At 43.5% G+C, this 22,119-nt stretch overlaps 1 protein-coding gene across 1 annotated transcript in view; it reads left to right on the top strand.

Annotated features, from left to right (window-relative positions):
- Nucleotides 1–5,561: 5,561 nt before the first annotated feature.
- Nucleotides 5,562–22,119, top strand: part of TRIM42 (tripartite motif containing 42) — a 29,362-nt gene continuing 12,804 nt past the window's right edge. Inside the window, exons 1-4 of the mRNA XM_067737656.1 lie at nt 5,562–5,899; nt 10,944–11,641; nt 16,032–16,855; nt 19,923–20,147. Of these exons, the coding sequence (XP_067593757.1) occupies nt 5,562–5,899; nt 10,944–11,641; nt 16,032–16,855; nt 19,923–20,147 (2,085 nt within the window). The remainder of the gene's footprint in view (nt 5,900–10,943; nt 11,642–16,031; nt 16,856–19,922; nt 20,148–22,119) is intronic.

Here is a 22,119-nt window from a genome sequence, read left to right as displayed (position 1 = left end):
TGTTGATTTTTTTTCCCCCAGCTTTACATGAGGAATAATTAAGAGGTAAAATTGTATATATTTAAAGTATACAACTTGATGACTTGATATACATATAAACTGTGAAACGATTACTACAATCAAGTTAATTAATACATCCATAACCTTTGGTATGGTGAGAATGCTTAAGATCTACTCTTTTAGCGAATTTCAAGTCTATAATATTAACTCTATTCACCATGCTGTACATAAGATCCCTAGAACTTATACACCTTATAAATGGAGGTTGTACTCCCTAACCAACATCTGTCCATATCCCCCAACCCCCATGGAAACCACCATTCTACTCTCTGTTTCTATGAGTTTGACTTCTTTTTTCAGAATCCACATATAAGTGAGGTAATGCAATAATTGTCTTTCTCTGCCTGACTTATTTCACATAGCATAATATCCATAACATAGCATAATATCCTCACCCATGTTGTCTCACAAATGGCAGGATTTCCTTTTTTATGACTGAATATTCCAGTACGAGTGTGTGTGTGCGGATCACATTTTCTTTTTCCACTTTTTTCAGTGAACACTTAAGTTTTTTCCATATCTTGACTATTGTGACTAATGCTGCAATGAACATAGGAGGGCAGACATCTCTTCAAGATACTGATTTCTTTTCCTTTAGCTATATAACCAGAAGTGGGATTTCTGGATCATATGTTAGTTCTATTTTTAATTTTTTGAGAAACTGCCATACTGTTTCGACAGTGGCTGTAACATTTCACAGTCCCACCAACAGTGCACAAGGCTTCCCTTTTCTCCACTTCCTGAGGTGATATCTCATTGTGGATTTAATTGGCATTTACCTGACGATCAGTGATGTTGAGCACCTTTTTATGTACCTGTTGACTGTCCGTATGTCTTCTTTGGAAAAAGAACGTTCATTAGGGTCTTTTGCCCACTCTTTAGTTGGACGATCTGGGTCTTTTTTTTGTTCTTGAGTTGTATGAGTTCTTCATATATTTTAGAAATTAACCCCTTATCAAATATATGGTTTGCAAATATTTTCTCCCATTTCATAGGTTGCCTCTTCATGCTATTGATTATTCCCTTTGCTGTGCAGAAGTTTTTAGTTTGATGTAGTCCCACTCATCTATTTGTGCTTTTGTTGCCTATGCTTTTGGTGTCATATTCAAAAACATCATTTAAAAGTATCTCTATTCACAGATGGCATGAAGTTTAAAAAAATTTAAAAAATGTTTTTAAAGATTAGAGCTAATAACGAATTCATCAACATTGCGGGATACAAGACCAATATAGAAAAATCAGTTATATTTCTATAACTAACAATGAACGGTACAAAAATAAAATTAAGAAACAATTTCATTTACAGTAGTATCCAAAAAAGATACTTAGGAATAAACTTAACCATATAAGTGCCAGATTTGTACACTGAAAACTAAAAAACATTGTTGACAGAAATCTTAAAAGACCTAAATAAATGGAAGAGCATCCTGTGTTCAAGGATTGGAAAACATAATATTGTTACGATGGCAGTACTCCCCAGAGTCATCTAAAGATTAAATGCAATCCCTGTCAAGATTCTAATGGCCTCTTGTGAAAAAATAGAAAAGCTGATCCTAAAATTTATACTGAAATACATGAGGTTCAGAAGATCCAAGATAATCTTTACAAGAAAAAAGAATGTGGAGAGCTCACATTTCCCAATTTTAAAACCTACTACAAAGCTGCAATGTCAAAACAGTGTGGTCAACATAAGGATAGACATATAGATCAAAGGAATAGAATAGAGTCCAGTAGTAAACTGTACATCTGTGGTCAATGGATTTTCTCAAATCAAATTTAAAAATTAATTCAAAATGGATCAAAGATCTAAGTGTAATAGCTCAAACTATAAAGTGTTAAGAGAGAACATAGGTATAAATCTTCATGATCTTGCATTAGGCAAAGGTTTCGTAAATGACACCAAAAGAGCAAGCAATAACAACAAAAATATAGATAAATTAGACTTCATCAAAATTAAAGCTTTTGTCCTTCAAAGGACACTATGAACTTGCTGTACACCTGAAACTAACACAATATTGTAAATCAACTATATTCCAATAAAAATTTTTTTTGGCTTCCCTGGTGGTGCGGTGGTTGGGAGTCCACCTGCCAATGCAGGGGACATGGGTTCGTGCCCCGGTCTGGGAGGATCCCACATGCCGTGGAGCAGCTGGGCCTGTGAGCCATGGCCACCAAGCCTGCGAGTCCAGAGCCTGTGCTCTGCAACGGAAGAGGCCACGACAGTGAGAGGCCTGCGTACCGCAAAAAAAGAAAACAATTTTTAAAAAGGACACTGTGAAAAAAAGTGAAAAGACTAAAAACAGAATGGAAAAAAATATTTACAAATCATATATCTGGTAATGGTGTAGTATCTATATTATTCAAAGAACTCTGTTACAACTCAACAATAAAAAAGACAACTCAGTTTTGAAATGGGCAAAGGGGGACTTCCCTCGTGGCAAAGTGGTTAAGAATCTGCCTGCCTGTGCAGGGGACACAGGTTCGAGCCCTGGTCAGGGAAGATCCCACGTGCCGCGGAGCAAATAAGCCCATGCACCACAACTATGGAGCCTGTGCCCTAGAGCCCACGAGCCACAACTACTGAAGCCCATGTGCCTAGAGCCCATGCTCCACAACAAGAGAAGCCACTGCAATGAGAAGCCCACGCACTGCAACGAACTAGAGCCCACTCACCGCAACTAGAGAAAGCCCATGTGCAGCAACGAAGACCCAATGCAGCCAAAAATTAATTAATTAATTAATTAAAAAAATAAATAAAATAAAATGGACAAAGGATTTGAGTAGACATTTCTCCAAAGAAGATATACAAATGGCCAATAAGCACATCAAAATGTTCTCAACATCATTAGTCATCAGGGAAATTCAAGTCTAAACCACAATGAGATTCCACTTCATACCCACCATGATGGCTATAATAATTATTATTTTTAAAAAATGATAACAAGTTTTGGTAAGGATGTAGAGGAATTGTAACCCTCATAATATTGTTGGTGGGAATGTAAAAATGTAAGATGGTGCAGCTGTTTTGGAAACAGTTTGGAATTTCCTCAAAAAGTTAAACATAGAGTTACCATATAACCCAGCAATTCCACTGCTAGGTATACACTCAAGAGAAATGAAAACACATGTTCATACAAAAACTTGTACACAAATGTTCACAGTAACATTATTCATATTGGCCAAAAAGTGGAAACAATCCAAATGTATTATTATAAAGGTATTATTCAGTCATAAAAAAGGGAAATATCGATACATGCGTGAACCTTGAAAACATTAAGTTAAATGAAAGAAACCAGATTCAAACGACCACATATTATATGATTCCATTTATATGAAATGTCCAGAATAGACAAATCTATAGACACAGAAAATAGATTAATATCTGCCAGAGACTGTGGGGATGGGGCACAGTCTCTGTATAGAGAATGATAGCTAATGAGTACAGTGTGTCTTTTTGGGGTGATGAAAATGTTCTGGAAATAAATCTTGGTGATAGTTACACAATCTTGTGAATTGTGAATATATTAAAATATATTCACAATATATTTTATATATAATATATTATATTAAAATATAATATATATAATATATTAATAATATATTATAATATATTATATAATATATTAAAAACCATTGAACTGTTCACTTTAAAACAGTGGGTTTAATAGTTAATGAATTATGGGACTTCCCTGGTGGTGCAATGGTTAAGAATCCACCTGCCAATGCAGGGGACACGGGTTCGAGCCCTGGTGCAGGAAGATCCCACATACCGCAGAGCAGCTAAGCCCGTGTGCCACAGCTACTGAGCCTGTGCTCTAGAGCCCGAGAGCCACAGCTACTGAAGCCCACAAGCCCACAAGCTCTGCAACAAGAGAAGCCACCGCAATGAGAAGCCTGCGCACCGCAACGAAGAGTACCCCCGCTCGCTGCAACTAGAGAAAAGCTCTCGCGCAGCAACAAAGACCCAACACAGCCAAAATTTTAAAAATTAATTAATTAAAATAAATAATTATTTTTAAATAGTGAATTATATCTTAATAAAAATTTTATTTTTCTTTTAAAAAGAGGAAGTCTTGCACAGACCAATGATGAAAATAAATTCAGGAGTGAAACTCAAACCTCTGTGTCTAGAGAACAGATAGGAATATTCATAAAACTCTGTTTGAGAAAGCATGTGTGGAAAAAGTGTCTCTCATACACCACTGCTGTCAGTATGAACTGTCACATTCATTTAAGTAAGCAATTTAGTAATTATAAATAAATACATAAATAAAGTATATAGCCTATGATCCAAAATTCTCATCTGTAGGAATCTAAAATCAAAGTGTGGCTGGACCAGTTAGCACTCAGTGAATGTTCTTTCTTATTATAAAGTTGATAATCATAGGAAGAGAGAATATATTATGCAATAAATTCCTACAGCCAAATTCAGCTCCCACCTCTGCTTCTTTCTGGAAAAAATAAGACAGTGTTCATATTATATATATGGTATGATAATGAAATTTCTGCTCTTTCGATCTTTGCAAGCTGCATAAAGTGGAAAGCAAAATTCTCTCCTAAAATAGAAGGTCATTTCTAGAGATGCTGAGCATATACTAAAAGAAGAGATAAAGAGTCTCATGTAGAGTTCCAGCCTCTTAATAAAAGGGATACAGTGAGATAGAACTGGGGAAGAGTGCAGGGGCGTAGGAAACAGAGCTTGAGTCTCAGTCTAACCCCATGAGGCTGCAAAAAATGCCAAGAAATATTCACAGTGACTAACGCCTGAAGCCTCATAAAAATCAGCAGTGACTATGCAGCAACTGACAAACTCAATCACTACTGACAGAAGTGCTTTAAAGAACCTATATCTGTTTTTCCTTTAATTCTTTCTCCAAATGGTGATTCCCTTTATATGTGGTATTATTGTTTGTAAACACTGCACTTTGTTCATCAAATAAAGGTTCTATCAATACAAAAAAAAGCCCAAGGAGAAGAATATCATGTCAGTCTGTATTTTCCAATGCATCATACCCAGGCTTTCAGCCCATGAAGACATACCCTGAAGTCAACTTGCCCAAGTTGCAGGAAAAGGACCAAGCAAAGAGAAATAGCTTCGGAAATCCAGCCAATAACCCAAAGTGTGATACAGGACAGGATGCTCTCTTCATTGACACTCCTCTGGAGCTGGTCCTCTGGAAACAGGGAGTATCTGTCAGCCCACCTGCCACTACCCCCCAGATCCCACCCTCCCTCTTATCCTGTGTGGTGAGATATGGTGGGGAGACAGGGATTGTGACATAAGCAAATGGCCTGGAACTGATCTATGTAAATGCCAGCCCGTGAGATTCCTAGCAGGGACACCGCCTGTGAAGGCCTCACAACAGCCAACCTCTTGAAACCTCCAAGCTGACTGCCTCATCCAGGGGAGGAGGGACCCCTCCACGGGAGAACGGACAGCAGGATCCTGGTAGAGGAGGCACCAAGAGCTCCAGGGAGCGGGTGGCAATCGTGTAGGCGCCATGGAGACTGCCACGTGTCTTTGCGCTCCATGTTTCACATGGCAGAGGTGTCCCCGCTTATGCTCCTGTCTGTGCTTCAAGTTCCTCTTCACCTCGGAGCGGAACTGCACCTGCTTTCCCTGTCCTTACAAGGATGAGCGCGACTGCCAATGCTGCCACTGCACCTTCTCCGAGAGCCCCAACTGCCACTTCTGCTGCTGCTCCTGGGCCAATGACCCCGACTGTAAGTGTTGCTGTACAACCAGCAGCAACCGCAAGTGCCAGTACTATGAGAGCCGCTGCTGCCGCTATGCCGCCATCACGTTCCGCAGGAGCCGCCTCCCCAGCATCCGTACCCTGTAAGTGCCGCGCGCCCGACGCGGGCCGCCGGGGCTCAGGAAAACTGGGGGCGGGGGGCCCCTGCCAGCTGTGGGGACAGGGCAGGTCAGCAGCCCCGCCCCAATTCCACCTCTTTATCTGAAAAAGGGAGGCCAGGAACTTGGGAGCAATTAACTCTCGTTACAATATGTCTTGGTGCAAATATATCACACAGTCATTGTATGGTGAGAGTTGGTAACTAGACATCGCGATATTCTTTTTGAAATGTATAGAAATAGCAACTCACTACACGTTGTGTAACGGGAACTAACGTAGTGTTGTAGGTCAATTACTCTTCAAAAACAAAAAAACTCATAGGAAAAGATCAGATGTGTGATTACCAGAGGCAGGGGGTAGGGGTGGCGCATTGGATGAGGCAGCCAAAAGGCACAGACTTCCAGTTATGATAGATAGGTTACTAGGGATGTGATGTACCACAGGATATATATAATGAACGCTGCTGTCAGTTACATATGAAAGTTAAGAGAATAAATCCTGAGTTCTTAGCCCAAGAAAAATTTTTTTAATTTTTAATTTTTTTCTATTTCTTTAATTTTGTATCTGTACGAGTTGATAGATGTTCATTAAACTTACTGTGATAATCACTGTGTGGTATTTGTAAATCAAATCATTATGTTGTACACCTTAAACTTATACAGTGCTATATGTCAATTACATCTCAATAAAACTAGAAGAAAAAAAGAGCTAAAAATACTATAAAGTCTGTTTTGCACTTGATGTAACAGTAAAAACGTATATTCAATGGTGCTATTATTTTAAATATTTTTTGTGTTTCAAAATGTAGCAATAAAATTTACCTCAACTGCAAGAAAAAAAAAAAACTACACTTTGTAGCAATTAAGTGTACGTGTCCTAAACAGTCACTAATCAGTATAGACCTGAGTTCCAAACCCAAGCTCCCTCAGCTGTGTGAGTGAGTGCTGAGCTCTCCTGAACCCCACCACTCTCACCTCTACAAAATACTAATAGCTAATACTTAGTGTGTAAGCAACTTGCCGGGAACCACGTGCGTGACCCCAGGTAACCCCTACCTCATGCCCATCACACCAGTGAAGAAACTGAGCATTTGAGAGGTTGAGTGGCCCAAGATCACACAACTAGTAAGATGCAGTCAGAATTTGAACCTAGAGTCTGTATGCTTAAATTAAAATGCTGTCCTGCAAAATAGACAGTATGGTACCTGCGATGATTCAGGGGCTTAATATTGCTTTGAAATCTGTTATGTGATATAAAAATATAAATTGCCCTTCCTCCTCTGAACGCTTGATATCTGCAACACTCATTGGAAAAGAGTAACTTCCACAGGCCGCTTTCGACCCCTATGGCTTGTGTAAGTACCCCAGGTGGCCATGAGCTCCTGCCAGCCTTCTCTTTGTTCCTACCCAGAAGTCATGGCACTGAGGGTCGCAATTTCTCACTTAGGGCATTAACCCTCTGTGTCAGGCACTGCATAGCCTCTTCCTGCCCTGACCAAGGCGGTCTCTTCATGTCACACATGAGGGGCATCTGGAATAGCAGAGGCAGACTTCTTAGAGGGGAAAGACCAAAACTCAGCATTCTAAGATGACAGCACTTGGAGAGGCGGAAAGATGAGAGGCAGGTTGGAAGCCTTTCGAGGCTGGAAAAACAATTTTGTGAGCAAACGCTCCGTGAATTCAGGGGAAGGATATGATCTCTCTCACAGTTCAGCCCTTTGTAGCTGGTTAATAAAAATTACTCTCAGTTCATGGACCTCGCATGGTGTTTGCACGAACAGAGAACCCAGGGGTTCTGGATTCAAGTGCAGAAGTTCTAAGGTGCAGAAAGTAACTCTCACACCCCTCTCTCCTCTCAACTGCCCCATTTCCTGCACATCAGCAATGAAGAGTCACCAAGCCCATTTCAACAGGGGAAGGATGACACTGGTGTTTTGGAGATGCTTAGACCAGTAGCTCCCAAACCTCGTTTTGCATTAGAATCACCTGGGGATCTTTAAAAACTACTGATGCCTGGCCCCCACCCCCAGACATTCTGATTTCATTGGCTTCAGGTAAGTCCTGGGCATCAGAATTTTTAAAAAACTCTCCTGCCCCCAGGTGGCGCTAAAGTGCAGAATGGCCTGGAGGGAAAAAGAAGGGAAGCCAGGAGACTTGCCAGGTGATATATGGGAACCCAAGTACAAGGGGAACAGGCCTAAATTTGCGAGGAGGCTGCCACGGTACAGAGGAGCAGAGGCCAGTTATCTCAACAAAAAGACAAGGCTGCTGGGCTTGGTGATGGTTGTGGCGTGGAATCATGACCACTGAATGCCCAAGTCCAAGCCTGAGGCTTTCTGACGATGATCAGAGATGCTATTGCAAGTGTCAGGGGGTTGGTGCTGGGTCCGCTGAGGCTTATCTTCCACCTGGCCTCTCTCCTGGTGTCTGGCCCACCGCCTCCCCTGTTCCTCGTCACTGCTTCCTTCTCAGCATTTTCCTCATCTTGCCTCAGTCTGATCTCATTCATCCCCCTTTGCCTTTACTCATCTCTTTTTCTCACTTCCTTTTTCACCTTCACCCCAACTCCCTGGGCCATTAACACCTGTCTCTTCTCCCTGTTCTGTCTTTCTCTTTCCCCAGCACCCTCCTCTCTCCCTCCTTCTTTCTGATTTCTCGTGCTGTCTCCCTTTATATTACACACTGATTCTCATAGCCCCACCTTATGAAACTAGAGAAATCCACCCAGCTCTCATGTATACATCTGCCCTCCCCCCTCCAGATGACCCCTCCAAAGCTGGAGCAGGAGAAAGCAGAGAGGCTGGGAAAGCAGAGAAGGAGCAGAGCTGAGAACATTGAGTCTGGCAGGCTTGGACACCAGCATGCAGATCTCTAAGGGATGAGCTATCCAGGTGCCCGCGTCTCCATAACCGGCACTGTCCCCATGGTGCCACTCCCTTCCAACATGTTCGGGTATCACCCTTGACTGCTTGGGCTCTGAGACCTGGGTCCCTGGCCAAGGGAATGGGGAAGGATCCAGAGGCTTATAGGGACTGCAAGAACGCAAAAGAGAACACAGGCAGAATGCCAAACGCAACCCCTAGACATCGCTAATACAAACAGAGAAGAAGGGATAGGAATAGTCACAAAATCAGTATGTTTTCTTTTTAAACATCTTTATTGGAGTATAATTGCTTTACAATGTGTGTTAGTTTCTGCTGTATAACAAAGTGAATCAGCTATACATATACATATATCCCCACATCCCTTCCCTCTTGCGTCTCCCTCCCACCCTCCCTATCCCACCCCTCTAGGTGGTCACAAAGCACCGAGCTGATCTCCCTGTGCTACAAAGCTGCTTCCCAGTAGCTATCTATTTTACATTTGGTAGTGTATATATGTCCATGCCACTCTCTCACTTCGTCCCAGCTTACCCTTCCCCCTCCCCATGTCCTCAAGTCCATTCTCTACATCTGTGTCTTTATTCCTGTCCTGCCCCTAGGTTCTTCAGAACCATTGTTTTTTTTTAGATCCCATATATATGTGTTAACATACAGTATTTGTTTTCCTCTTTCTGACTTACTTCACGCTGTATGACAGACTCTAGGTCCAAATAAGTATGTTTTATACCTCCATCCCCATGGCTAATTCATTTATTTTCATAAACTGCTTTTGCCCTGATTGTAGCTTCTTAGAACATGCACTTGAAAGTTTACAAGTATGCACTTACTTCATCCATAGTTCTTACAATATATGAAATCAGCCTCAGATATTAGAGAAAGATTCAACACACACACACACACACACACCGTACAAGCACATATTTTTCATAGACTTGACCACTGTTTTCCCCTGCTGTGGACATGAGCTGGCTAGGAACAGAGGGGAGTCACTATAGTGGCCATTCATTGAATGCTTACTATGTCCAGGGAGTTAAGCACTTATCGTGGATTATCTCATGGGGACTTTAAAATCCTCATGAAGGAAGTAGTATTGTGAGCTTTGATTTACTGAGGGTGAGAGAGGTGAAGAAACTTATCTCAAAAGTGCAACTCTAAAGCGCATTTCACCATGTGCAACCCGCCCCTAACACCTAGCCCCTTAGGTCATAGTTGAGGTCTGGTGATCAGAACACACGGGGGCTGGGCTTGGCTGGGCAACTAACCTCCTGGTGTCCTGTGAAGAACACTTTGCCCACCTTCTTCTATGTTCCATCTCACACACAATAGTAATGTCAGTGCCCAGAGGAGACTGGATTTACTGGCCCAGTGCAACAACTGAGAGATACACCACGAGCAAGTGTGAGGTGTCTCCGTAAGAAGGCATCACTAAGTGATTACAGGATTTAGGCGCATGTTAGGTGAGGACGCAGGGGTAAATCTCCTATTAGGTATCTTAATAAATCTTGCCTAGAAGGTGGGAAGAACAGAGTTGAGCCTGATGCTGCAACTGGTGAAAAAGCAGCAGTCACTGTCCTTAACCAGGACAGGGGATGTTTGATCATTTTTGTGGTTTGGACAATGTTCTTGCTTTTGTCTGAGTTCAAACATGAAGAAGTGGTCTTGTTTCTGTTTTGCTCCATCACAGTCCCAGAATGGCCTTGTCTGCTGTGGGTGTTCTGTGATATTATCCAGGGCCAACAGAACCCCAAGACCCAGCTGACAGTGCCAGCCCCTCTGGACTGTTTTTCTCTTGCTCAAAAATTAACAAGCAGTTGTATCGCACTTACTGTGTTCCAGGGACTGCTCTAAGGCCATGCAGGTATTCAAATCAATTTTAATTTTCTCAAGAAACTCTATCAGGCGAGTACGAATTTTATAACGAGGAGAGAGGCAGAGAGAGGTTAATTAACTTACCTGGTGTCGCCCAGCTAAAGGATGGTGGAGGGGGGTTTAGAACCCAGGCACCATCCGCCCGCTCCCCACCCCACCCCGGCACAGCCATGCCCCTCCCTATCACACCACAAAGCAGCTCAGTGACACCCCGGTTCCTTCCGAGGTGGAGAAACGGAGCTCTCCTCCTGAGGTCCCGTGTTTGCTTCCCCTTGCAGCTCCAAGATGGCCCTGCGCATCGGGAGCAGCGACACGCAACTGGATAAGGTGAAGATGATGCCCGCGAAAAGCAACCTGGTCAGCCACCTGTTGTGCCCCATCTGCAGCCAGCTGCGCCTGCACTCCTTCATACTACCCTGCCACCACAGCCTGTGCGAGAAGTGCCTGCGGCAGCTGCAGAAGCACGCCGAGGTCACCGAGAACTTCTTCATCCTCATCTGCCCCGTGTGCAACCGCTCGCACTGCATGCCCTACAGCCACAAGATGCTGCTGCCCGAGAACTACCTGCGCGGACGCCTCACCAAGCGCTACATGCAGCAGCATGGCTACCTCAGGTGGCGCTTCGACCGCTCCAGCGGGCCTATCGTCTGCCAGGTCTGCCGCAGCCAGAGCATCGCCTACAAGCGCTGCATCACCTGCCGCCTCAACCTGTGTAACGAGTGCCTCAAGACCTTCCACTCGGACGTGGCCATGCAGGACCACGTGTTCGTGGACACCAGCACCGAGGACCAGGACGAGAAGATCTGCATCCACCACCCGTCCAGCCGCGTCATTGAGTACTGCCGGAACGACCACGCGTTGCTCTGCAGCTTCTGCAAGACTGCCCTACACAATGACCACGACACCATCAGCCTCATCGATGCCTGCTCTGAGAGGGCTGCCGCGCTCTTCAGCGCCATCGCCAAGTTCAAAGCAGGTCCTGGTCCCCTCTTCTCCCTCCAGCACTCCTAGCTCAGGAACTGATGGGGAAGGTGATTTGGGAGGATCTGTTTAGAGAGAGCCTTACCTCCACCTGGTGGGGCAGTCCAAGCCCTGGGAGACACTGAGCCAGGCTGCAAGTCAGTGGCCTGGAATCCACATCTGGCAACTACCGCCAGCCACTTAACCTCCCTGTGCCTTGGTTTTCTCATCTATAAAATGGGGATAATGGTGTTACCCAATGCAAGTTCGTGTGCCCGGCACACAGTGGGGCCAAACAAACTGACAATAGATTGGAGTTTGGACCAGAGAAAGATTTATTGCAGGGTCAGGCAAGGAGACAGGTGGCTCCTGTCCCCCAAAACCCCAAGCTCTGGGAGGGGGTTCAGCAAGGCACTTTTAAAAGCAAGGTGAGGGAGGGGTCAGGTTGGTTGCTGCAAGCTTCTTGGTGTCTGTATCCTTTGACCTTGCAGCTGTCCACATAGGTCAGGTCACGATGTTCCTGCAAACCTCCAACAAGACAAATGTTATTCTCTGTTCTGCAACTTTTTATCTCTATGTGAATGGACTTTTAAAGATGAGAGCCTTGAGAATAGGCTATCCCGTATATTTCAGGCTATAGGCAACATTCTTTTACAAAAGGTGCAGAGCCTGCAGGACTAACCACATGTTAACAAAGCACAAAGGTTAAAGCAAAAGGAACAGATCTAATACGACGTCAGATTTGTTCTTCCCTGAACAATTTGTTCTTTCCTCATTGGGTGGTTGTGAGGATTAAATGAGATACTCTAACTGAAGCATGCAAAAAACGATCTAGCCCATAATAAGTACATAAAGATTCTATAATCTTGGTTATAATTTTCATGACCTTGGGCCTCATGTCCTCCTTTGGAGAAGGAAGAGATTGACCCTGTAGTATCCTGAAGTTTTGTGAGCCTTTCTAAGGTGTTTTGTCCCTAAAGATGGATTTCTTCAGTATCCTCCCAATTTAAAGGGGAAAAGAATTAAGTCGATGCTGAGAGTTACCACAGTTTTAAATTTCCCTTGAAGTTGCAAGCAGCACAGTAAAGGAACTGATAGCAAATACATAATAATGGGAAAACCCAGAAATAGCCAGTAAGGTTGTAGTCAACAGCTCACTTTTCCTCTGCACGCCTGCTCATGGTTATTTTATGTTGGCTACATATAATATAGTTATAGTTTCTATAAGGGAAACTGACTCAGGTTTTCGTGATGGAACCCAGTACAGTGATATTTCACAGGGTTCGGCAAAGAGCCCAATAATTTCTGGGCGTATATCCACCAGGTTAGACATGAGGATCTCAGGGATCCTTTTAGGCTCTTTGCCCCTGGGAATAGCTTCCTTGAACAGAGACCTATTTTACCGGGGCCTTTTAGAGGACTTATGTCTAATCCTCTCCATAATCCTACAGTACAGGCACTAATATTCCACCCCAACCCCAGGATAGACAACTGGGATTCCAAGAAGGAACTGGCACAAGTCCCCTAGTAAATGGCAGAGCCGGTCTCTCTGACTCCGAAGTCCATGTTAATTCCACAACATTCATTTGACAACCTATTCTGCTAAACAGTGACCAGAATCTAAAGATAAAGAGATTGAAAAACAATGGGAACCACCACCACACCTGTGGTCTGTTTCCCTACGTGGTGGCCTAGAGTCAAATGACCAGCGTGCTCCAGATCAACCCAGCCTCTCCCCTGTCAGAAATGTCAGTGTCCATACAAACAGGTCTGAACAGATCGACAAGGAGGCAGCTTTCCGCTGAGCTGCACAGGAAGGTCCCATTGGACATAGAAGTGGGTCGGGGCAGACTTTGCTAAATATGTCCCCCAGGGCCTCTCACCAGCATGAATATTTCAGGAATAACTTGATTTCTCAATTGCTCCATGCCTAGAAACATTGTTTGTCAATTGACACTTATTCAATTTGGGAACAGCACCAGGGAAGCCCCTATATTAAAGAAAGCCTACAGGAGCCACGTTGCCAGGCCAATGGAAGCCCCCATTGGTTTCTAGAGGGTTTTCTTAAGGCGGAACCCGTGGCCTGAGCTTGGCTGGATTCCTTTTTAAGTACCCCAGGTGATTCTGATGTCACAGAAGACTGAGAAGGGCAACTGGAGCAATTAAGAACATAGGCTCTGGAGTTAGACAAATAGAATTAGGGACAGGCCCTGGGTCCTTCTAGTTACTTGCTGTGTGACACTGGGCAGTCACTTAACCTCTCTGAGCCTTTGTGTCTTCATCTATAAATGGAAACAACATCTTCCTCTTCTGAAGTTATATGTAATGTATGATAATATATAGATATGATCCATATGTGTGATACATGATAATGTATGGATTGGATCTATATAAACATTTAATAAGGAGTAGCTAGTTTTGGGCTTCCCTGGTGGTGCAGTGGTTGAGAGTCTGCCTGCCGATGCAGGGGACGCGGGTTCGTGCCCCAGTCAGGGAAGATCCCACGTGCCGCGGAGCGGCTGGGCCCGTGAGCCATGGCCACTGAGCCTACGCGTCCGGAGCCTGTGCTCCGCAATGGGAGAGGCCGCAACAGTGAGAGGCCCACGTACCTCAAAAAAAAAAAAAAAAAAAAAATAGTAGCTAGTTTTAAATATAGTACCTGAAAGAGACCTTGCTTTGACTTTGTTCTAAGACCAGCTCTTGCAAAACTGCCTTATTTGTAAGGGGCATCTTCCCCCTCATCTAAGACATTTTTATCCTACCTCTCCAGACTCAGCTCTAAGGAGCCTAACTAATCCCTAATAAAGCAAGGAATTTCCTATTCAGATTTCTTCTAACAGTGAGTAACTATTGAAGAGTCAAAGGAATTAATGTATAACGTGGAATTTCAGGAGCCCTAAGTCACAGCAGGGCTTGCACGTGGAGAGGGCAGGGAGCATTTCTCAGCACCACTGCAATCACATCCTGACAGTCTCCTGTTCAGCCCCCATCTGTATTGCCTCCCCATCCCTTCTGGGCCAGTGTGAGGGAGGAGGTGAGCAGAGGAAATGGGGGCTTCAGAAAGCAGGCCAGAGAGCAACACTGCTGACGTTCACCCCAAAGATGTTAGAAAACAGGACAGAATGGCTTTCACTCAACAAACACCATTCTAGCACTTCTACACATCCTAGTCATGGTGGTAATTGAGACAGCTGTGGTCCTGTTCTCATGGTCTGCCAGAACCCGAGGGTTTCTCTTATTGTAATGCACATCTCTGTGCCACCACCCACAGAGATCCAACTTACTGTGGACCCAGGGCTATGTTAAGAAACATGACTTGGTCACCCCCACTGCTGAGTAAAATTTGGAGAGAATTATAGCCCATCAAATCACTGCAGAGTCAGCCTTTCATGGGGAGGACCTTACCTCTAGCATAGGCCACAGAAGGTTGACGTGTCTTGAAATCACTGCCTAATGCCTATAAAGACCCTATAAACCACTGTCTATTGCCTAAGACCCTATAAATGGCAACTGTGAAGTTGCCATTTCACAGACAGAGGTGGCCCACATGCTCATCCTGCCCCAGCATCTTCCACACTGCAGTATCGTTGGGTTTATGCGTGCCTGGAACATCAGTGACCTCTCACACTCATATCTGTATCCCTAGAGCCTAGAAAAGCATGTGACATGGAACAGGTGTCACATGTTTGTTGAATGACTGAGTGAACTTAAAATCCAAATGCCACGTGAGAGGCGGCAGGATAAACTCGGTTTTCCTTGAAGTGTAACAGCAGATGCTTTCTGGAAAGCAAGTGGGGAGTAAGTAAGAGAGGGAGCCCAGCTGAACCCAAGGGAGTCAAAGTCCCCAGCAGAGAAAAGGAACATGTTAAAGAGCAAACACAGTGAAGGGGAACTTTGCTGACCTGCCACCATTGTCTAGGGCTGGGTTTTGATGAACAAGGCAAGGCAGTATTTAGAAGCAGTCATCAGAAATTTAGTTCTTTCTCCCACCCCTGCAAAAGCTTAAGTTTTCACACAGGGGAAATCCATCACTTTGTGACATCATCTCTTCTCAAGTAAAACTTGCTGACAAGTGAAGTCTGGTGAAAACTAACATCAAAGGTGGCCTTGAACTCCCAACTTTAGACCCAAGGCTGCAGGGATTACTAGATAGAAGTATGCCAGGGAAGGATGGCTGTCCTACCCAAGGGAAGTATTACACAAGGAGAAAGAGAGGGGTGTATGGAGAGAGGCCACATTCATTTTATAAACCTATGCTAGCACCTTTCAGCCCAGCAACAAGTGGTTTCCCTCCCTTTCCACCCACATCTTTGGAGCCCAAGTTAGTTTGCTCCAGTTTGCCACTGGCTTTGACATCTGGAGAAATGAAAAATTTAACCGAAGTAACTCACTTGGTTGTTTTGCAGTCCGATACGAAATTGATAATGACCTCATGGAATTCAACATTTTAAAAAACAGCTTCAAAGCTGACAAGGAGGTAAAGCGCAAAGAGATCAGAAATGGATTCCTCAAGCTGCGTAGCATTCTCCAGGAGAAAGAGAAAACCGTCATGGAGCAGATAGAGAACCTGGAAGTGTCCAGGCAGAAGGAGATTGAACACTATGTGTACGTCACCACCATGAAAGTGAACGAGATGGGTGGCCTGATCGCCTACTCCAAGGAAGCCCTGAAGGAGACAGGCCAAGTGGCGTTCCTGCAGTCGGCCAAGATTCTGGTGGACCAGATCGAGGACGGCATCCAGAATACCTACAGGCCAGACCCACAGCTCCGGTTCCACTCCTTGAACTGCATGCCCTTGGACTTTGCTGAGCTCTCCAATGCCATCCACGAACTCTTCCCCGCAGGGCCCAAGAAGGTGTGTTCCTCGGGAAACTCCCTGCCATCACCCTACCCCCTGCACTCAGAAACGATGATTGCCAGGAAGGTCACTTGCAGCACCCACAGCTTCGGCAACCAGCAGATATGCCAGCGGAGCTCCTCCCTATTGTCCTTTAATGGCCCCAACTGTGAGAAGACCGAGATGGGTCTGGAGGCCTACGGGCGAGCCCAGTCCGCTGGACCTGCCAAGCCCACAGACAGCCTCTACACTTACTGGAGTGCAGGGGTAGAAAACCAGCCTGTGCAGGACAGCAGCAGCTTCCACAACTGGTACTCGTTCAATGATAGCTCCCTGAAGACTCCAGGCCCAATTCTTATCTACCAGACTCTGGTGTATCCGAGAGCTGCCAAGGTAAGAAAGGCTCTGGGCCCTGTAGGGAAGATAGGAGGGTGTGGGCTATGGAATGGAGTGGGGTAGTCAGGAAAGGTTGCACTTACTTGTTTGACCTCCAGGGTCCGGTCACTCAAATCTGTCCCTCTAGACTCTTTGTGGTCAGTCCATTCAAAAGGGATAAGTTCCCAAAATCTTAAGTAGCCCAAGATTGTTTTAAACCAAACAATGTATTTAACTCATAGCCAGAAGTACATCTGAAAGCCCCAACTCCACTTCAAAGGCAGCTTCTCTATTGAAAGAGAGCACAATTTGGGAAACAAAGTAATTTGAAGAGACTTCTTGGAGAGGGTAATATTTTCCAGAGGAGAACGTGTAGCAGTAGAGGGAGCACAGAAATTGGAATTAGAAAAGCAGGCTCCGTTGTCTATCAGCTGTGATTCCTCTAAACTGCTACTTCTTCTAAAGAAACTATCCAGAGTCTTCATGATTTGGAAAGATTAGAAGGATAATCCCCAATGGAGTTCCAATCCTTATCTCCCGAGATTCAGCTTTTTGGGGAAGGGGGTGGGGGGTGGCATTGGAGGTGTGTGGATGTCTCACAGACCTCTACAGCTACCATCACCCAGCTTCAGGGGACATGGCTGTTCTTTGACCTTCTAGGCCTAACATGAACAAATGGCGCATCTTTCAACATTCCTTCCAAATCCAGCTGAACCTAAATTGAATTGTTTCTAGAATGTTTTATTAAAGTCCAGGGAGGAAAAAAGATATTCTATCAGAGCATATCTTGCCTCCTCTTGGGGTCCTACAGGGATATCTCCCAAGCCAACCCACTGCCTGCTTCCATGTGGCAGAGCCCATCTTTTGTCTCCATGATCCGAGAACACTCACAAAGACTTTTAGCATCCTTGAATCCTAAACTAGTGGTTCTCAAACATTAATATGCACCTGAGGATCTTGTTAAAATGCAGATTCTGCTTCAGTGGGTCTCAGTGGGGCCTGAGATTCTATGCTTCTAACAAACTTCCAGATGTTGGCATTGCTGCCGGTCTGCAGACCACAATTTAGTATCAAGGGTCTAAAAACAAGAAAATGAAAGGCAGACACTGACCAAGCCTTACTTTTCTATTTTCCTGAGACATTATAATCTATGTCTTGGCATTTATAATTGACCCCAAGAATGACCTTATGTTGCAAGGTAGAACATGTACAACATACCCTCCCATAGGCTGTCAGACACAGCAAAAGTATCTCTGCCCTTCACATAACAGATGCCCGCAACGGAGCAGCTGAACCTACATTTCCAAATGATCATAGATCAGCAAAACCTGCAGTGTATGTGATATTATATCAGGGATGGCATTAGGTCTCATCTCACACAACTCAGACCACTTGGGAGGTGGGCGGGATCTTGCTCTGTAGGGGAAGGACTGGTGATACCTGCTCTGTACTTGGGCTTGGAGAACAGTCACCCTATGCCACCTATAAATGGTCCCTTGATGAGCTCAAGAAAGGACCCTACACAGAAAAAATCCAGTCAAGTTATTGAATCTCAAGATAGGACACCTAAACCTACTGCCAAACAGTGGTATTTGATGTAAAAATATCATTGATCCGTATTTCAGGATCACGGGATGTAATTCACGCAGGAATCATAGTACTCAGTAATGCAGGAGACGAAATCTGTGTTGGCATCTCTCTCAAGTGATGGTTGACTAACAGTGTTCTTTTGGCATGGGAAATATTCTTTAAGTTAGCCTTATACTTGTCACTCTGTACCTTAAAAATCCTAAAGAGTTTTTTCATAAAAACTCAACTTTATTTCTAGAACTCGTTCCCAAGGAAGTGATTAAAAATTCAATGAAGATTCATGCCCCAAAGTGTTCAATGCATCATTACTTATTAGAGTGTAAAATTAGAAACAACCTAAATGTTCAGCTATAGAAGGAGTAAATCACTTATAGGGCAGTTATTAAAATGGTGCTTTGCTGAATTTTTAATGATATAGGGATATATATAAAATGTAATAAGTGAAAGAAAGCAGGAATCAGAGCAATAATAATCCAAATTATATGTATTTGTGTGCTTGTGTATATTCCAAAATTGGAAAGAAATATAATGAATTATTAACTGAATTGTGGGATTAAAAGAGATGTTTATTTTCTTTCTTTCCTTATAATTTTTCTGTATTTTCCAGGTATGTATTTTAAATGAGTATGTTTTGATAATCAGAAAAGATAAGTTAATTTTTATTAACAAGTCACGTACATGTACAGTTTTAAAAGTGTAAATTCATAAAAAAATTATAAATTAATTATACAAATCAATACAAATTTTAAAATTTATATACTTATGAGTAATTATAAATTAACTTTATACACAATAACATTTAAATTTATTAACATTTAAATAAACCATGCAATATCTGTTTAAAAATGCAATTATTATAAAATATTTATATGCCAGGCACACTCTGCTAATTGACACTTGTTAATATACCTCTTCCCAAGAGGTGACATTTTATGCTTTGAGTGTGAACATATATTCTCCATGACTTGGATAAGTCACTTCACCTCTTTGGGACTCTACTTCCTTGTGTATGAAACAGAGAGTTGAACTAGATACACTGTTCAACTTTAGTAGTCTGTGGTTCCATTGGAATCGCTGAATGTAAGCCTGCTGAGCCTCCACTGTAAAATGGGGTAATGAAATCTCCCTCCTAGGGAACTGTGAGGACTAAACGAGGCAGGCAATGTCTGACACAGAATCTGGTGCATAATATGTGTTCAATAAATGGTAGCCACTTTGGTTAGTGGTGTCAGGAGGACAAGTTCACCTCCACAGTGACAGGAGCAGAAGCCAGAGGAGCATTCTTCTGTTCTTGAAACGCATTGAAAGCCTCACGTCAGGATTCATCACGAAGCCTTTCAGGACTGTTGCACAAGGTCTAATTCAAAGTCTTCAGCAGCTAGAGGGGATGAGTCAGCTTAAACTCACCCCAGAGATTCCACGACACAGATCTTCATGGGAAAGAAAGCTGAATGGTGTGTGCTAGTAACCCACTGACATGTTCATTTCTTCCTAGGTTTACTGGACATGCCCAATAGAAGACGTGGACTCTTTTGAGATGGAATTCTACGAACTCATTAATTCCCCTCCTAACAATGTGCAGGCAGAGCTCTGTGCACAAATTCGGGATATAACGCAGCAGAACCTGGAGCTGCACAACCTGACCCCCAACACCGAGTATCTGTTTAAAGTGAGAGCCGTCAACGATAACGGTCCTGGGCAGTGGAGTGACATCTGCAAGGTACCAGGCACTTTATTTCTCAGTTGGAAGTTCTTCATCCACTATGGATGCAGCTCTGTTAGGATTGATCATGAGGTCATGGAACCCACCATATGACCTCCCTCTCTACTCCCAGAAAACTGATTAACTCAAGGGCACAGGGAGGGCCTCTGGCCTCAGCCAACTTTGCAAATGAGAATCGTCAGTTCGCTTTGATTCAGAAAACATTTGTGCCAGGTATTGTGTTAGTATGTAGAGTTCCGAGGAAAATAAGACGTAATTCTTGCCTTCACGGAGCTCAGGGTCTAGCAAACAAATAATTGTGGTGTGAGAAGGACAAAAAAAGAGTTAAGTATTAGCGTCAGTGGTGAATCAAAGCAAGGATAGGGTATCAGATTTAAGCAATATAAATTATAATTAATCTAAATTTAATTATAAATTTATAATTATACAATGCAGTGAATAAATTTTTAGTGTTAGTATGTCTCATGCAGTATTTAGGATATACTTATAATACTAAAAAAATTTATTTGTTGTTTATCTGAAAGTTAAGGAATAGCCAGTGAGTAAGCCAGGATGGACTCCAAATAATGGAAGGGACAAGATTATTCCTATCTTTTTTGTGATGCAAGGTTGATTCTGCTTTATATCCCCAGGGGAAATACATTCATGGGTATAATTTTATTGATATTCAAAGGAGAAAGGGAAGAAAAATGTCAAGACTGCCTAGAGCTATCTTACTGTACAGCCATGATGGTGTTCTTAGGAATCAGAGTAGATTAAGTCTTAATCAGGGATTCTTTAGAAGTAAAGAGAATAAATCCATTCATTTCGGCTATTGAAAAGCCCGAGAGAGAAGGGAGTCTCATGAGACCCCTTCCAGCCAGGACATACATCTGATACCCAAAAAAACTGGAAAGCCATCAGTTTATTCTCAATCTCTCAATCAATCCCTCTCTCGCTATTCCCTCCCTCTGTGTCGCCCACAGCCCCTCCTTCCATCTCTGCTTCTCTCTAAATCTGCACCATTTTCAGCTAGCCCATTGTTTCTCCTCCCCTAAATGCAGCTTGCATGTGGTTTTGGAGGTTCCTGGCCCATGCTCTGTGCGACCAACACAATCTGACTAGCTTCACGCCCTTGGGCTCTGGTCACATGTTTGCAGAAGAGAATCTGATTGGTTGCTACCTCTGGTGATAAAGGGAAGCAGGATGTAGGGTGGGGCAGGATTATGCTCTTGGTCATTATACCAGAAGCAAGTCTCCTGGAGGCAGGCGGAGGGGGCTCTCTACTCCATCCCGATGCTCTGCTTCTGGAGCCTGGCACCCATGTGCATCCCCTCCCCCTCCACGGAGGTCAGACACTCACACGGGAAGGACGTGGGATGAGAAAGTCGCCTGGTTACTCCTCGTGTTAGACCCCAGCCAGGTACCCTGTCCGTCAGTTGCCCCATAGACCAATTCTTGTTGATACTCTTCTCTCCAGAGCACGGAACACCCACAGTTGCTACCATCTTTGACAGCAGGTCCTTTTGACTATGGAGTTTTCCTTCAATCTAATTCCATCTGCCTTCTCATTTTTTTTTTAATTCCTCATGAAGGGCACACTCGGTGCTGTTACTAATATTTTTTTGTGTGTATCTTAAGTCATTTTTAGATGCTAGGGCCAAGGATGGGGGTGGAGAGACAGGAGTGTGTCAGCCTTTCTCAGGTAGATATTTTGTCATCCATCTTAAATTTTGAACCCCTTGAAAACAAAATTCACGTCTAATTCATCTTTCCTTCTGCCACAATGCTTTACCAGCACTGTGCACATAGCTTAATGGTTCTTAATGGTTATTGAATTAATACATGAGTGAAAACGTGACCAAACAAATGAATCTATGAATGAACGTCTAAATAAATAAAATTAATAATTACAAAGTACCATAAGATGCCTGAGAGCTGTTAAGTGTTTTTTACCATCAATCAAGAAATAACAATCCCCCTGAAATTG

This window comes from Pseudorca crassidens, chromosome 5 (genome assembly GCF_039906515.1).
Source record: "Pseudorca crassidens isolate mPseCra1 chromosome 5, mPseCra1.hap1, whole genome shotgun sequence".
Classification (NCBI taxonomy): Eukaryota; Metazoa; Chordata; class Mammalia; order Artiodactyla; family Delphinidae; genus Pseudorca; species Pseudorca crassidens.
The sequence above is the reverse complement of the archived record's forward strand: the minus strand, read 5'-3'. Positions and strand labels throughout refer to the sequence as shown.